This window comes from Schistocerca americana, chromosome 10 (assembly GCF_021461395.2).
Source record: "Schistocerca americana isolate TAMUIC-IGC-003095 chromosome 10, iqSchAmer2.1, whole genome shotgun sequence".
NCBI classification, from domain to species: Eukaryota; Metazoa; Arthropoda; class Insecta; order Orthoptera; family Acrididae; genus Schistocerca; species Schistocerca americana.
The window spans coordinates 130627296-130645944 of NC_060128.1; the positions used below are offsets into that span (position 1 = coordinate 130627296).

The window sequence follows — 18649 nt, forward strand, 5'->3', positions numbered from 1 at the left end:
GAATCCTGCCTCGGGCATGGAAGATGGATGTGTGTGATGTCCTTAGGTTAGTTAGGTTTAAGTAGTTCTAGGGGACTGATGACCTCAGATGTTAAGTCCCATAGTCCTCAGAGCCAATTGAATTTTTTTTTTTTTTTTTTTTTTTTTTTTGAAAATGCAGTCTTGTACTGGAGAATTGTAGCAGGCCCGGCCCGGTATAGGCGTGGCGAATCGTGAATTAACCTCTTATGCAGTTTTTAATGGACATAGTGTCTGTGTTCTTATCTGGTAGGCATGGCTGCAGAGTCTGAACAAATTCAGAGAAAAGCTACGAGGGCTGTAACAGGTATGGTAAAGGCGTGATGAATGAGGCATTATCCTCTTGGAAGATGCAGTTTTGTACTGGACAATTGTAACAGGCCCGGTATAGGCGCGGCGAATCGAGAATTAACCTCTTGTACATTTTTTAATGGACACAGTGGCTGTGTTGTTATCTTGTATGCATGGTTACAGAGACCGAACAAATTCAGGGGCACAGTGCGTCGATTATAGCAGGTTCAGTAACGTAGTGATGAATGGGGAATTATCCTCCTGGGAGATGCAGTTCTCTACCGGATACAATATCTGTGTCATTTCTCGATTAAGTGATTGGCTCGAAAAGTATTTGACTAAGAAAACCTAGTAGTCGTACTGGACGGGAAAATTCAACAAATAGATCGCAAGGAAGTGTAAGAGGACGTCTAATGCTCTCAATAGACATAGAAGATTTATCATACAGGGTCAATGGCACTGTTACATTGATCGGTGACGCTGCTATTGTGTACAGGATGATATTCTCGTTGGAAGATCGTAAAGAAATGCAGGAAGACTAGAACAAAATTTCTACTTCGTGTAATGAATGGGAGCTGTCCGTAAACGTGTATGAATGTCAGATAACGAGTATGACAAAGAGGAAGAACCCAATACTGTCAAAGCACGTCACATTGCAGATCCGGAAAATGGAGGTGTCTAAAATAAGATCCATTTTCGGAATTGCCAATGATAAAAGTATATTTGTTAAAAAGTTTATACTTCCAAAATTATTGGTTATATGTGCCTATATAAATTTAATTTTTTTCAAAAATTATTAGCAACGTTTTATCATATTTCACGAATTTAAGCGATCGTCGTGTAATTAACTTCGTTTTCTTCTATTTTTCAGGTAAGGACTGGCGCATCACCCACGCCGCTGCCGTTATTGCTGTATGCAAGGTACCGTGCCAATGCGAATATTTTTCAAATGCATCAGTGCGTACTATTTCTTGCAGAGGCTGCTATGTCTCATAATCTGTTTCTTACAACCATTGGCGATAACACTGTGAATATTTGTCGTGTTATGTTCAAGACATTGGAGACAGGGTGCTTGTTTTAACTTGAAACAACGAAGTCTTTCAAAAAATAAGCATTGTATGGAAGAAATGTTACACATAAAAAGTTAATATTTTCAAAGGGGACATCTGTCTGTGCTAAAACTGGCCACCCCCTCCCCCTACGTCTTCCGCCCCCCTCACCCCTTGTCCCTCTTTACTGACACAAACTTTTTATTTTCGAATGGGAACCCACCTTTCTATTGCAAATTCGGGCCCTACGCCAAAAATACGTGTTCATCTGACAGATTTTTTTTCCATTGGCGGTAGCTGGCGCTGTAATCGCGCGAGAGCTACAGCGGCTGGACGGAAGAACACACGAGTTCAGTCATCTTCATGGTGAGATTCGGAGGGATTCATTAAATCAGGCGTTCTGATGGTGTGATAACACGCCGAAATCATCCTCGAAGGGAACAGTCAACGACGATACGTTAGATGTAGATTTCTGCCAGTCTCTTAAATACCTAAACGTAAAAGTTTTACTGTATAAGCAAATTTGCATAACTAAATTAAATTTTAAATAAAAATATCAAACTGTTTAAAAAATAGTTTAAGTATTAAATTTTGTCCATATCACAGCCATCGATGACTGACTGGAAAAAATATTTCTGTTAAGACACAAGATACCTACGATAGCAATAGAGGGTTCCCAATTGAAAATAAGAAGCTGACCTTCCCAAGGGTGGGAGCGAGGCTTTGGGGGGTAGCCACTTAGCATGGACAGATATTCCTTGAAAATATTAACTTTTCATTTCCAACTTTTTTTTTTCAGACGGTGCGTACTTTTCGAGATATTTACTAGTTCCAAGTTAAAGGTACACCCTGTATATACATATAGTTTTAACTACCGCCTCGAAAAAAGAAGTAACCTAATTGCAGATACATGTCTGCACTCACTGGCGGTACGAATCACCGTACCTCAGTACACCGCTACAGAGACAAAACGAAAATGGTGTAACTGTAAAATGCAGTTTCATGCAGCAATTCGCCCTCATCAGCAGAGAAAATTTAGCAACTCACTCAGGCCAGTCCATGTGACGACGTGCAGCGTGTGTACAAGGAGCGTTCAATAAGCAATGCAACACATTTTTTTCTGAAAGTGGGTTGGTTTTATTCAGGATTCCATTACAGTATACTACTTCCCACTCCTGTGGCTACAAAACCCTGTTTTTCAACATAATCTTCGTTCAGTGCGACGGCCTTACGCCACCTTTCTGGGAGGGCCTATATCGCCGCGTGGTACCACTCTACTAGTCGACGTCGAAGCCAACGTCTTGTAGCATCAATAACGACCCATCGTCCACGTAGTGCTTCCCGCGGAGCGTATCCTTCATTGGCCCAAACAGATGGAAGTCGAAAGGTGCGAGATCCAGGCTGTAGGGTGGATGAGAAATAACCATACAATGCAATTTTGTGAAGCTTCTCTCGGGCGTGCAGACAGAGACGTTCAGGTGAGCAGTGAGCCGGTTTGATTATGAACGGTCGATCACCTCGGAACGAGTGTGGCCGCACGTTCCAGCTTTTGGAAAGACGCAACTGTGTGCGGCCGGCCGTCACGCGGGAGATCGGACAGGTTTGCGCGACCTTGTTACGGTTCGTGCGGCTTCCCCCGTCGGAACTTCGAGTCCTCCACCGAGCATGGGTGTGTGTGTGTTGTACTTAGTGTTAGTCAGTTTAAGTTAGACTAAGTAGTGTGTAAGCCTAGAGAACGATGACCTCAGCAGTTTGGTCCCGTAGGAACTTAACCACCATCACAGATGCCTCGCCCAAACCGAGCGAGGTGGCGCAGCAGTTAGCACACTGGACTCGCATTCGAAAGAACGGCGGTTCAAACCCGCGTCCACCTACCCTGATTCACATTTTTCGTGATTTCGCCGGCCGGGGTGGCCGAGCGGTTCTAGGCGATACAGTCTGGAGCCGCGCGACCGCTGCCAAGGGCATGGATTTGTGTGATGTCCTTAGGTTAGTTAGGTTTAAGTAGTTCTTCTAGGGGACTGATGACCTAAGCAGTTAAGTCCTATAGTGCTCAGAGCCATTTGAACCATTTTTTCGTGATTTCCCTAAATCGCTTCAGGCAAATTGCGGGATGCTTCCTTTGAAAGGTCACGGCCGACTTTCTTTCCTAATCCTATGGAACCAATGACCTCTCTGTTTGGTCCCCTCTCCCAAATTAGCCAACCAACCAACCACTGCCAGGTCTCAGCAGATATTCTGCAAGTGCCTGTGAATATCTGCGATGACCTGGTTCTTCACCAAAAGAAACTTAATGATAGCTCCCTGCTTGGAACGCACCTTCGTTAGAAACGCCATTTGGAAGGCTACGTATAGCTCCGTCACCTGTCGGACCTTCATGAAACTATAGGGGCGGAAGCGGGAATATTCTTCGATGTCCCACATCAAATTCCGCATTTTTCAAACCGAAACTGACCTACAAAATAAAAAAAAAAGTGTTGCATTACGTATTAAATGCCCGATACAGCTGCAACACTTCCACACGAGACAACACTCTATTTCAGTATGTTGTGCACTGTTTTTGTTTAGAGTCCTCTACCTGTGTGCTGTTCGCCCCCGGTAGCTGAGTGGTCAGCGCGACAGAATGTCAATCCTAAAGGTCCGGGTTCGCTTCCCGGCTGGGTCGGAGATTTTCTCCGCTCAGGGATTGGGTGTTGTGTCGTCCTTACCATCATCATTTCATCCCCATCGACGTGCAGGTCGCCGAAGTGGCGTCAACTCGAAAGACTTGCACCAGGCGAACGGTCTACCCGACGAGAGGCCCTAGCCACACGGCATTTCCGTTTCCATTTGCTGTGTGCTGCGGTAACATGCCACGGGGATTTCAGTATGTACGTCACGAACGCGCAAAGACATAAAAAATTAACTGATTTTAGTTTTTCGAGGTTAATTTAAGACGATACTTAATTTATTTATCGTAGTTGTGGGCATATCGTAGACAGCGCGAGTGGGACGTAACGACTAGTCGCGTCTTTACGTTGAAGCATGAGTTGCAAATTAAAATAAAAAAAAAAAAGATTGTGCCACAAAGACGCTGTCTGAGTGGGAACAGGTGGAATAGTCGCCGGTGGACGAGCGCTCTACATTCGCACTGGAGGGGCTGTAGCGGCGCCCTGGAGGAGGGATGAATCGATAGCGACGCTTCCGCCCTCTCGGCGGCGATAGCGTCGCGTTTGGCGAGAGTCCACAGCGCCGAACAGCCGTATTACACACGCCCGCGGCCGCCCGTAGTCCCACCTCGGCACATCATCTTCGTTTGCTCTGATGCAAGTGACGGCTTCGCTCTGTAGCCTACATTAGGTTTCTGTTCCCTCTTTTCTTTTATTGAGCACGTCGTCGCGTTCTTCCTTTCTCCTCCGTCTTGGGCAAGACATAACGAGCGAGTTAGCACAGTGTTAAGACCCTGGCCTTATACTCGCGCGGGGGGGGGGGGGGGGGGGGGCGGCGGCTTGAGGGTACGGACATTCAAATCCTTGTCCGACCATCCAAATTTTCGTCCCCGTCGATTTCCCTAAATCGCTTAAGACTAATACTGGGTAGTGTACTAGAAAAAAAAGCACCCCGTCTTCAGGCCACGAGTGGCCTACCGGTACCACCCGACCGCCGCGTCATCCTCAGTGTAGGATGCGGATAGGAGGGGCGTGGGGTCAGCACACCGCTCTCCAGGTCGTTATGATGGTATTCTTGATCGAATCCGCTACTATTCGGTCGAGTAGCTCCTCAATGGGCATCGCGAATCTGAGTGCACCCCAAAAAAGGGCAACACAGCATGGCGGCCTGGATGGTCACCCATCCAAGTGCCGACCACGCCCGGCAGCGCTTAACTTCGGTGATCTCACGGGAACCGGTATATCACTGCGGCAAGGCCGTTGCCTAGTGTATTAGAAAAGGGGAGACTTATCTTCCTCCCCAATCACAGCTTTTGCTCCATCTCCAGTTACCGTGTCGTTTTTCTTATGATATCGGTGACGTGTTTCAAACAACACATCTGTCTTTTTGTAAGCTGCTTCTTCCTGTCACAGCACTTTCTATCCACTATTTTTAAAAGGGCGAGGGGGAGATATCATCCGCCTTGTGATTCGTTGATTCAGTCCACAACGATTCCTTCTCTTGAATGCCAACCTTTTAATATCAGACCAGCAGTTACACACAGCTTCCTCAGTTATTTGTCGTATTAATTGTACTTTCTGTCCTCCCCTACTATTTTTGCACTCTGGTGCTCCCTTCATTAGTTCCTTGGTGTCCTAAAACACTTCCTATCATCCTACCTCTTCTTAGAGTTTATGTTTTCCATATACGCCTTTTCTTTTTCCTTAGATTCTAAAGAGAACCCCTCCATTCACTCTGTTATAACTCCACCTAATTTTCATCATCATTCTGTAACACCATATGACAAAAGCTTCGATTCTCTTGACTCACGATATCCCCTAAGATCTTAAATTCGCTTTCATGCACTGCTGTACTCCTGACTTAGTCTCAAAAACTACTCTTTAAAATTAAAGCTTGTGGATACTGTCAAAATTCTTTGATCACAGAAAGGTCTCTTTGCCTGTGCTAGTCTGCTCCCTATATCCACTTTGCTTTGCTCGTTGTGTGTTACGTGGCTTCTTAGTTGGAGGAACTCCTTTCCTTCCGTCTACGTCGTGGATCTCAATATTGGTCTTGAATGTTACGCTAATCCTGTTCGTTCTACTTTCCATTACTTTCAGCTCTCTTTCGTTTACTCCGGGTCCGTTTTTTCTGCTCAGTACACTGTTCATGCTACTGATCCAATTCTTCTTCACTTGCTCAGAGAACAGCAACGCATTCAGAAAATCTTCTCATTATTTCCTTTCATTCTGAATTTTAATCGTTGGATTGTGGAGTGAAAATCGGAAAGGAATAGAAAAGAAGTGTTTTAGATCTACGACGTTACAGAAGGCTGTTGAAAATTAATGCTGCCGTAGGAAGACACAGAGGGCAAAAGCTGCAGGACAAGATTGTTGTTGGGCTATATCCAACAAAAACTGGAGGACGTCGGGTGAAAGTGCTAATCTATGATGAAGACGCTGACGTAAGACAGGAAGACGTGATCGGCCACATCAGGCCAATCTGGGGACTGATGACAAAACACTGAGCAAACCAAAGATGTGTCATCAGACGCTCGTAGTGTACTAATCAGTCGTTAATACTGATTTGAAATGTAATTGGTCCTAGAACGCTTCCTTGTGGAACACTCCATCTTCCTTCTACACCAGAAGAAATTGCCGTGGTAGTACTTTTCAGGGTGGGTGGTGGCATCAGAGAAAGCAGAACAGAGGTGCCACACACACACACACACACACACACACACACACACACACACTCCTTCTGTTGCTCAGAGCCTTATTTTCGCTGGCGGCGTCCACGGTTTGACCTGCCGCGTTTACCCGACGCGTTGGCAGCTATTAGTCAAGCCAGAAATGACTCCCGAATGAGGCGCACCTCCCGGCCGGCCGGTTGGCATCCCTGACCGCAGAGCGGCAGCCCATCAAATATTCAGACGGCGCCATCAGTGCTACCACCGGCCACTCGCGCCGACGTTTACGACGCCGTAAAGAGCCCCTGGCGGGTCCGCCACCCGCAGCGCACTCCACGCGTTCTGTCGAGCTGCACTGTAGACCGCTTGCCCAGTACAGCTACGAATAGAGCAACTGTCTGCAAGACTCCATGTGTCTCCAGACATGTTACTTCGGGTGACGATGAAATAAAACGGGTGTGAATTGCAAGACCATCAAATTACCGGCTTTTTGAGAAAAAAGGACATACCACGGAGCTACAGGTATTATCCGAATGGGACGAAAATCGGTATATGTGATGTACATGTACAGAAAAAAAAAGATTACAATTTCAGAAAATTTAGAAAGTTTTTCAAGAGAAAGAGCTTCACAAATTCAGCAAGTTAATTGCGCGTTGGTCCACGTCTGGCCATCACACAAGTGGTTATTCGGCTTTGTGTTGATTGATAGAGTTGATGGATGTCCTCCTGAGAGATATCGCCCAAATTTTGTCCGACTGGCGCATTAGATCGTCAGAATCCTGACCTGATTGGAGGACCCTGCCCGTAATGCTCCAGATGTTCCCAACTGGGCAGAGAACCTGCGAACGTGATGGCCAAGACAGGGTTTGGCAACCACGAAGACCATCAGTAGAAACCCTCACCGTATGTGGGCGGGCATTATCGTGCTGGAATGTAATCCCACGATGGCTTGCCATGAAGGGCAACAAAATGTGATGTAGAACGTCGTCGAAGTATCGCTGTGCTCTAAGCGTGCCGCCGATAACAACTGAAGTGGTCCTGCTATGAAAAGAAATGGCACCCTACACAATGACTCCCTGTTATCAGGGCGTATAAAAAAAAGCACTCCGTCTTCAGGCCACAAGTCGCCCATCGGGACCATCCGACCGCCGCGTCGTCCTCAAATGAGGATGCGGATAGGAGTGGCGTGTGGTCAGCACACCGCTCTCCCAGTCGTTATGATGATTTTCTTTGACCGGAGCCGCTACTATTCGGTGGAGTAGCTCTTCAATTGGCATCACGAGGCTCAGTGCACCCCGAAAAATGGCAATAGCGCATGACAGCCCGGATGGTCACCCATCCAAGTGCCGGCCACGCCTGACAGCGCTTAACTTCGGTGATCTGACGGGAACAGGTGTATCCACTGCGTCGAGGCCGTTGCCTGTCAGGCCGTATGACGGTTGACGGTTGGTACAGCACTGCTATCGGGGGTGTCTTCAGACACGTGTTCGCTGGTCATTGGGGCTTGGAATTCCATTGACTGGAGTAGAATTTTTTGAGCCATGAGACCCACTTCGAATTGAGCCTCGATAACCAGCTAAGAAGTGTCTGAAGACCACCCGGACAGCTGTGGAATACAGACCTGATTGTCGGCCACCGTACGACCCGACAACCAGAACCAGGAATGATGGTCTGGGGTGACATTTCTTTTCACGGTTGACATTAGAGCTTAGCGGTACGTCGACGATAGTCTACATTCCGTTTTGTTGCCATACTGGGTTTACATTTCAGCATGATAATGCGCGCCCGCACACGGCTAGAGTTTCTACAGCTTGTGTTCGCGTTTGCCGAACCCTACGTTGGCCAGCAAGATCGCAGGATCTCTCCCCAATGGAGAACGTTCTGAGTGGGCCAGTTGGACATAATTTGGCACGATATCGCACGAGAGGACATACGACAGTTCTGTCAGTCAATGTCAACTGCTTACGTAAGGGCCAGTGGTGAACCAGCGCGTTATTGATTAATTCGGTTTGCGAAGATGATTTTTTTTAATAAACCATCGTCCTCGTCTGTACATGTACATCACATCTACTGATCTTCATGCCTTTGGGATATTTTTTAGTGATGCGCGGTTTTTTCTTTTTTCTCCAGAGAGCATAAAAACTATGTCCCAGCTTTCCCTCATTCACGATTAACTGTCAGTTAAAATGCATTAAAATGGGTCACAATCAGACGATGGCTATTAGAAATGAGTGTAGCTTGGGCGCTAGTTTGTCAGTTAATTTTACACCTTCCATAGCGCCCTTGGCAAAGTTAGCTGCTGAAACACTCTCAATGGGAAACAGAGGCTACTCACTGCCTTTCCATTCCTGTTACGACTGCATCGCATAGGCTTCAGGAACAGACGACTGAACATCACAGTCAGTGCCTTCACGTGACATCTGGACACTGAGTGTAGACACACCCCTGATACCAGTAGTGTTACTTGAGAATGTCAGTGTCAAATACCATATGCATTCTAGGGAAAAAGAAGAGCCGTCTGGTTACAATGTAACCGTTACTTTACCCACCCCGGACAATGTTCCCAGTCGTGATTAGGTCAGGAGACACGTGGGTTCGGTGACCCAGATGCTGTCACTGGGCTGGTGACCCTAATGGGTGGTGTCCCAGACTCCCCCCCCCCCCCCCCCCCCACACACATAATGAGCCACGCCACGCCCCCACCTTGCTGTACTCCTCCGCTCTGCACAAAGGCCCGGAATTCCTGGTGCGCCGAGCTAAAGCGGCCACTCGGCAGGGGCTGTTAGCGGCCTAATGTTGCGGCCGCTAGGGGTTGTCCCCACGTCTCTGCGTTCCCGTCTCCCCCGCAACACGCGTACGGCGGCGCACTCGCGTCTCCCGGCCACTGTAACAAGTAAACTTCCCGAAGTTAATGACGCTTGAGAAATTTCACTAAAAATTATTCTTACTATAGAGAGAGTCGTTAAGGTTCCTAATTTACGACCAGCTTATCCTTACACTGGTAAATCGAATTTAATGGAACAAAATCAAGCGATGCTGAGGGAATCAGATTAGAAATGAGATACTAAAAGTAGATTATCATTTTTGCTATTTGGGCAGCAAAGTAACTGATGGCTGCCGAAATAGAGAAGATGTTAAAATGCACACCCGTAGAGGTAAGAAAATGGTTTCTGAAGAAGGAGGAGGAGATTAGTGTTTAACGTCCCATCGACAATGAGGTCATTAGAGACGGAGCACAAGCTCGGGTTAGGGAAGGATGGGCAAGGAAATCGGCCGTGCCCTTTCAAAGGAACCATCCCGGCATTTGCCTGAAGTGATATAGGTAAATCACGGAAAACTTAAATCAGGATGGCCGGACGCGGGATTGAACCGTCGTCCTTCCGAATGCGAGTCCAGTGTGCTAAGCACTGCGCCACCTCGCTCGGTCTGAAGAAGGAGAATATGTTAACATCCAATATAATTATCTAAATATTACGAAAATCATGTGCTGATTGCGCAGGACTGGGACGCGAACCCGTATTTCCCACTTCGTGGCTGTCCGCTCTTAGCGGACTGATCTAAAGCTCTGTATGCCATATTGTCTACAGCTCGTAATGCTCACATCATTACTTGGATTCCCGCTAAAGGGAGGCTGAGACTACAGTGAAACAACAGCACTGTCAGTATTATAATATATGGAGGCTTGAATCGATCTAGAGAGTGTGCACGGTTAGCCGAAGTGGTTAAGACGACCGCTCGCGATTTGCGGGAAATCCAAATTGAACCCCGGTCTGGAACAAATTTTCATGTATCAGTAATAGAGTGCATATCTGTACCTAATATATTCGGTTGGCGCAGAATTTCGTAGAGTTTTTGTTTTGTTTGTAAATATTCCGGTTGTTATGGATTTATTTGTCGGTTGTCTTCTTTTTATTTCACTGTTGCTATCTGAGTTTGCGTACTGTCATTTGGTGATTGTGGGTTGAGATGCGGATTCTAGAAAATGGATTGGCGAGTGGAGAAATCGCAAGATTTCCACCGAGCGAGGTGGCACAGTAGTTAGCACACTGGTCTCGCATTCGGAAGGACGTGGCTCGAACCCGCGCCCAGCCATCCTGATTTAGGGTTTCCATGATTACGCTAGACCACTTCACTAAAATGCCGAGAAGATCCTTTGAATGGGCACCGCCAAATTCCTTCACTAATCCGATGGGACCAATGACCTCTTTGCTAGGTCCCCTCCCCCAAATCAACCCACCAACCGACATTTTTGACATATTCTTCTCGTTCATTTCGATAGATGCCGCCTGAAACATTTGCGCCGTGTAGGGGGGATAATGACATTGAACAGAGAACGGCAAGAAAATGGTTTTATCGTTTAAAGGAGGATCGTTTGGGCATTAATGATTCTCCACATTTAGGAAGACCTTCGGGGTATGATGAAGATCGTTTGGCCATTTGTGATTCTCCACGTTTAGGAAGACCTTTTGGGTATGATGAAGATCGTTTGGGCATTAGTGATTCTCCGCGTTTAGGAAGACCTTTGGGGTATGATGAAGATTGTTTGGGCATTAGTGATTCTCCACGTTTAGGAAGACCTTCGGGGTATGATGAAGATCGTTTGGGCATTAGTGATTCTCCAAGTTTAGGAAGACCTTCGGGGTATGATGAAGATCGTTTGGGCATTAGTGATTCTCCACGTTTAGGAAGACCTTCGGGGTATGATGAAGATCGTTAGGGCATTAGTGATTCTCCAAGTTTAGGAAGACCTTCGGGGCATGACGCAGATCGTTTGGGCATTAGTGATTCTCCACGTTTAGGAAGACCTTCGGAGTATGATGAAGATCGTTTGGGCATTAGTGATTCTTCAAGTTTAGGAAGACCTTCGGGGTATGACGCAGATCGTTTGGGCATTAGTGATTCTCCACGTTTAGGAAGACCTTCGGGGTATGATGAAGATCGTTTGGGCATTAGTGATTCTCCAAGTTTAGGAAGACCTTCGGGGTATGACGCAGATCGTTTGAACGTATTAATCCCCAATGATCCACGTCAGTGTACCCGAGAATCAGTAAATGCGATGAGCTGTGATCATTTGACCATCGTGCGCCATTTGCATGCAATGGGAAAGGTTTAAAAATCGAGTGTATTGGTAGCGCAAGCTCTAAGTCACAATCACAAATGTCAGTGGGTGACCATATATGCATCTCTGCTCGCTCGTCATCAATCGATTCTTGAACAATACCGACCATTGCTATCCTGTACCTTTACTGGTGACAAGGAACAGTGTCTTTACGATAACATAACGGAAATAAAGGTGTGGTTGAGTCCAAACAAAGCAGCATTTCCCGTTACTAAGACTTACACGCATCTACAAATATAATGCCGCGCGTCTCGTGTGACAGCGATGGTGTTGAGGACGACGAATTGCTTAGTCGTCGTATAACCATCACTGCTGACATTTAGTGTCAACAACTGAGACGTCTTGCAGACGCAGTCAAAGAACAACAACCAGGAAGAATGAGTGAGGTGATGCTACTCCATGATAAGGCACGCCCACATTCTGATAGACTGGCAAAAAACGGTCCCGGAGGAGGTTCGAGTCCTCCCTCGGGCATGGGTGTGTGTGTTTGTCCTTAGGATAATTTAGGTTAAGTAGTGTGTAAGCTTAGGGACTGATGACCTTAGCAGTTAAGTCCCATAAGATTTCACACACATTTGAACATTTTTTTTGACAAAAAACGCTATACAGGAGTTGGACTGGGACATCATTCGCCTGATTTTGTGCTCTCAAATTTTCACCTTTTCCGCTGTCAACCAACCATCCTTCAGGAACTTCCTTTCCGGGTGAAAATGCTCTACTAACATGACTCGACGAGTTCTTCGCTTCAAAACCACTTGACTACTACGGTCGCGGAATCGAGAAGTTACCACAGCGTTGGCAGACTGCTCTAAATAGTCAAGGAGACTAAGGTCTCTGTTATATGTACCTGTTATATCTATAAAACTTACGCCGGTTCTAGGTTCTAGGCGCTTCAGTCCGGAACCGCGCTGCTGCTACGGTCGCAGGTTCGAATCCTGCGTCGGGCATGCAAGTGTGTGATATCCTTAGGTTAGTTAGGTTTAAGTAGTTCTAAGTTCTATGGGACTGATGACGTCAGATGTTAAGTCCGATAGTACTGAGAGACATTCTTTATAAAACGCGCTACGAAGTTACGCGGCCAACCTAATACCTTAAATCGGACTGTAAGCCACTCACCACTCAACAGTACCTGCTCCTTCAGACGGCCAGACAACGCCCGCCACACCTGTTTCCGTCCGCGAAGGGCTGAGCGTTTTCTGGCCTCGTTTACGTCCCCGCCATCGGTCTCTCTCCGCAGGTAACGCTGGAGTAATTTTTACCCAGGACGGCACTCGCGCTCTCAGGCTAAGCAGCGGCGAATGATGAGGCACCGACAATGGGGAGGTAACTCAGCAAGTGTGGCCGACATTCCAGGGCGTGGTGGGGGTGGTGAAGGGGGTGGCGTCGGGGGGCAGGTGAGAAGCAGGCGGGGCTGGGTGGCAGAAGCCGGCGCGTCGTTCCTCTCCAGGGCTGGCGCGCCAGCACACAATGGACGATAAAACGGCAGGCAACTGGCGCCAGCTGTCACGCACAATGCGACATGACCGCCCGCTGGTGATGCGTCACGTCTCGACCTCAAAACCCACCACTCTGCCTTCTACCATCTTGGATATCTGCCTCTTAGCTGTCACCGTGTCCGTAACAGTCCACAGCATCTCAACTACCGTCATCTGCGCCGGGATACTGTACCGGTGAATGGAAATCTTCTGTGAGCCAACCATGCCAAACCGGTCAGAAGAATTTGCTCATGTACATCTAAATGCGATACTACCACCATCGATAGTGATCCTCCGTCAGCCCCCACCCTTACCCCAAACCCAGGCCTTGCTCGGTACACACACACACACACACACAATCACCACCAAGACGACCAATATCGACAACAACAGCCAATGACACTGAAAACTGAACTAGCTGCTGGTGAATTTTCTGAGTTGTATCGAGGCCCATGAGAAGGCCTGACCCCAGAACAATTAAGCTTGTCCATTACGGATTACTTCTGAAGCTATTCCGAAACAGCTACGTAAGCTGATAAAGAACTAAATTTAGATTTTTCGGCATCAAATTCCGATCGAAATCGTATGTAACGATCTCAAGCTGTGTTCCCGCCAATTTGAAAAATACGATTTCGAAAAAAACGCTTTTAAATTTTTAGGTTATTTTCTGTAGTTGATTTGCGAGCAAACACACCTCTAGTCAGCGATGCCTCGACCACACAAAAATCCTTACAGATCCAAAAGGAGGTCCTCCTCCAACTTCTTCATGGCCACTGCGGTCCTGAGAGCCTCTTTGGCAGCTTCTGCCATCTTTTCTCTTCTCTTTCGACACGCTTTCTCGTCGGCGTTTGTGCAGAAGTTGTAACAGGTTGGTCCGATCTCAAGTTCGAGCATCCATAGTGCCTGTTAGGCCGCCGCTGAAATTACATGCTACCATGCTGGTCGCAGTGTTGAATGCTTTTCGGAGACACTGTCACCAGTCGCCTTGTAATTCGGCAACGGAGTTTCTGTCGAATATGGGATGAGAGTTACAATAATCATTGCAGAGAACATTTTAAGCAAAAAAAAATTTTTTTTCAATTTCTGAGGACTGCGTCCTAGTGCGTAGTAGTGTGAAAATCCGATGTCCTTTATGACATCTTTATTTCATCATCGAGTTGCACATTTTCGGGTTAAGACAGACGTCTTTGTTCGCACCGAGAGGAAGCCATTTAAAGCTGATCGCACCACTTCCTTCGTGGTCGACTTATCCTTCTTTTACCCATGGATCTGTAACCATAGGTTTTTCTTGGTTTCCGGCTTTTACTTTATTGGAAAATAAATATAAGCAACGCCTTTTTTGCAAAGAAACTGTGTAACAGGTTGATGTAGTAGTACGTAGGGTCTCAAGAAAGTGAGTTACCCATGTCGTCCCACGCTAAGACCATTCCGCTACCTATGTGGCGCATTGTCAGAAGAGTGTGCATGTTCCGGCTTTCTTGCAGACACATTTCTGTTACGCTACGGATAACACACGATGAGGAAAATGGAAAATGTAGATCTGCTTTAAAGTTGAAGTACGAATGACAGCACGATTCTTGTCGGCAAAATGTCTAAATTACACATAGATACAGGGTGAAATCCTGGCGGTATATGGATCAGATGCAATGCCGCGTCCAACCGTACTCAAATGGTTCCCTACAATTTTACCATGGCGGCAGACATTGGTGGTGCTGACAAGAATGTCCATATCTTGCTCCATACGATTTTCATCATTTCGACAAAAATATAGAACAGCTTTGGAGAAAAAGGAGTTTTCCAATGATGAAGACGTTCAACACAGAGGTTCTCGAATGACTTGTGACGAATGATGGGATTTATGTCGACGAATTCAACGATTCGTGGAAGGTTCAGCCAGTTGTTTGCACAGGCTTGGTGACGACGCTGAAGAACAATGCTGTGTATGCCACTTCGAAATGTTAGACTGGATTCAATAAAAGTTTCATGTTCTGCCATAGTAATGTGTAAGATACTTTCTGAAGTCCACCCGTAAAATGAAGCCAAGAATACATTCTCTCGCAGGTAGTTTATAAAATATATGGGTTATTTAATAGGTCCACGACTTAGTGATTATGTATAAATGTAATAATCGTAAATGTTTTAGGACAGATTCCTGGTTGAGTTGAAGCTTTATATTTCGTTGTTATGAGTTTTCAGTAATGCGATTCTTTAATTTCTTCGATCTGTTTGAGATCTATGTTACTCCGTATGTGATTTCTAAGCTTGTACTTAAACGAGAGTGGCAGACAGTTAGACTTGTTTGAATTCGCTGCACAGGCTACCTGAAACCGTGTGCTAGCTTTCTGAAGTTCGATGGGCACCAAGTTTCACATTAAAACAGATTTACTATCCGTCTTGATTGCATTAATAAATCATTGTTAAAACCAGTGACTGCGGGTATTTTCTTGAAGCACATCGTGCCAATTTTTGCAAAGTTTCACTTGTAGCATTATTACTACGAGAACCTAGTCAGATGCTAAAACGTTTACGTAATTTTTCAGTAATTACTATGCTCGTAGCAAAACGCTGTGCCTAGTACACATGCCACGTGCAGAAGTGGCGCGATGTTAGGGCTGATCTCACGAGTTGAGAATAACTGATCAAATAATTATTTAAGTAAAAGAAACTCCTAATACAACGTGTTTCCAAAACGGACTAGAAGGTATACGGATTGTTAACACCACATAGACAGTCCTGAAAAGCTCTGTTTGTGAATATTTAATAGGTGTGAAAATACTTGCAGAATTTAAAACGAAAAACGTAGCACGCATGAAATAGATGACAATAAGGAGTTGAAATAATCATTCAACAATTATGTACTGCATGTGTTCCGTTTTAAATACTACAAAGATTTTAATATCTATTAAAATTTCACAAGCACAAATTTACAGGACTACCTGTGGGAGGATTATGAATCTGTATGGGGCTAGGAGAAATCAGATTACACATTTTAGTCCCTTTTAAAAACATGTTATATTAAAAACTTTATTTAAATAATTATTTTCTGATTATTAAACCTCTGTGTGTCGAATTTTTTCAATCGAAAAATGGCTCTGAGCGCTATGGAACTTAACATCATTAGTCCCCTAGACTTAGAACTATTTAAACCTAACTAACCTAAGGACATCACACACATCCATGACCGAGGGAGGATTCAAACCTGCTACCGCAGCAGCAGCGCGGTTCCAGACTGAAGCACCTAGAACCGCTCGGCCACGAAAGCCGGCAATTTTTCAATCGATTTCGGACATGTCGATGAGATTAAAACAGAGACATGTGATAAATTTCCATGTTATTTCAGTTTCTGTTCACCTGTCCGCCCCTGGTAGCTGAATCGTCAGCGCGACGGAATGTCATACCTAACGGCCCGGGTTCGATTCCCGACCGGGTTGGAGCTTTCTTCGCTCAGGGACTGGTTATTATGTTGTCCCTATCATTATCATTTCATCACCATCGACACGCAAGTCGCCGAAGTGGCGTCATCTCGTAAGACTTGCACCAGGCGAACGGTCTACCCGACGGGAGGCCCAGCCACACTGCATTTCCATTTCTCTTCACCTGAGTCAACCAACACGTTGCTTCCTCCCAAGGAATACCTCACGAAAAGATCTCGAACGCAAAAATTACAGAGAATCGAGCTCACATGGGAACTTAGCAGCAACCAGTCTTACCACGAAACCACCAGACATTCGCAAGTGGAACAGAAAGAAAAGAGGGAAATAGTTACGCCACACTCGAAATTGGTATAATATTGTGTTGTCATGGATTTTTGAGCTATTTTGAAATTCTGAAGTTTCTAAAGCATAGAAAAATAGTGGTTAACGAAGTACCCACCGTCACACACCAGGCAAGAGTGCCAGCTAAAATTGCAGTGTCATCCAGTTCTGAGAGATATTGAAAGTTTCAAGTCTCTAGCTCATCGGGAAGTCAGTTTTAAAATCAGGTAAAAAATCTGTACCGAGCGGACAAGAAAGCGACATAATAAAAATGTGTTGAAAACTGGATGGCCGATTCCGTATTCGAAACCAGTAGTTCCAGGACGCATCACCATTGTCGTATCCACTGCGCAATCTTTCTCCATTGCTGCTCTTACCCGCAAACATTTAAGCAGCTCCCCCCTACTCGTTTCTATATGTTAAGATATGGTTCAAATGGCTCTGAGCACTATGGAACTCAACTGCTGAGGTCATTAGTCCCCTAGAACTTAGAACTAGTTAAACCTAACTAACCTAAGGACATCACAAACATCCATGCCCAAGGCAGGATTCGAACCTGCGACCGTAGCGGTCTTGCGGTTCCAGACTGCAACGCCTTTAACCGCACGGCCACTTCGGCCGGCGTTAAGATATGAATGAAACGCTAGAATGAAAAGTAGACTATAAATTGAGCTACGACCAGAAGCAGGACTATACTCACTGGGAACCTCGCTCAGTTTGGGCGTTCTCGTGATTCCCGTCTACCAGAGAAATTTTAGTTTAGTAGCGTTTTCTTAACCAAAAAAAAAAAAACACGGTAGGCTAGCCTTTTGAAGGCATATGCCAGAAGTACGAGGTGCATTCAAGTTCTAAGGCCTCCGATTTTTTTTCTAATTAACTACTCACCCGAAATCGATGAAACTGGCGTTACTTCTCGACGTAATCGCCCTGCAGACGTACACATTTTTCACAACGCTGACGCCATGATTCCATGGCAGCGGCGAAGGCTTCTTTAGGAGTCTGTTTTGACCACTGGAAAATCGCTGAGGCAATAGCAGCACGGCTGGTGAATGTGCGGCCACCGAGAGTGTCTTTCATTGTTGGAAAAAGCCAAAAGTCACTAGGAGCCAGGTCACGTGAGTAGGGGGCATGAGGAATCACTTCAAAGTTGTTATCACGAAGAAACTGTTGCGTAACGTTAGCTCGATGTGCGGGTGTGTCGTCTCGCTGAAACAGCACACGCGCAGCCCTTCCCGGAGGTTTTTGTTACAGTGCAGGAAGGAATTTGTTCTTCAAAACATTTTCGTAGGATGCACCTGTTACCGTAGTGCCCTTTGGAACGCAATGGGTAAGGATTACGCCCTCGCTGTCCCAGAACATGGACACCATCATTTTTTCAGCACTGGCGGTTACCCGAAATTTTTTTGGTGGCGGTGAATCTGTGTGCTTCCATTGAGCTGACTGGCGCTTTGTTTCTGGATTGAAAAATGGCATCCACGTCTCATCCATTGCCACAACCGACGAAAAGAAAGTCCCATTCATGCTGTCATTGTGCGTCAACATTGCTTGGCAACATGCCACACGGGCAGCCGTGTGGTCGTCCGTCAGCATTCGTGGCACCCACCTGGATGACACTTTTCGCATTT

General features: G+C 46.0%; 1 protein-coding gene across 2 annotated transcripts in view; it reads left to right on the forward strand.

Annotated features, from left to right (window-relative positions):
* The window catches only part of LOC124552442 (homeotic protein ultrabithorax-like), an 879407-nt gene that overhangs the window by 608715 nt on the left and 252043 nt on the right, over positions 1-18649 (forward strand). The window contains exon 3 of one of the 2 annotated variants that reach the window (XM_047126715.1): positions 1181-1840. The exons of the other annotated variant lie outside the window; for it this stretch is intronic. Within the exon in view, the coding sequence (XP_046982671.1) occupies positions 1181-1305 (125 nt within the window). The 3' untranslated portion in view covers positions 1306-1840. Of the gene's footprint in view, positions 1-1180; positions 1841-18649 lie in introns of those variants that run through there. 2 annotated transcript variants of the gene reach the window in all.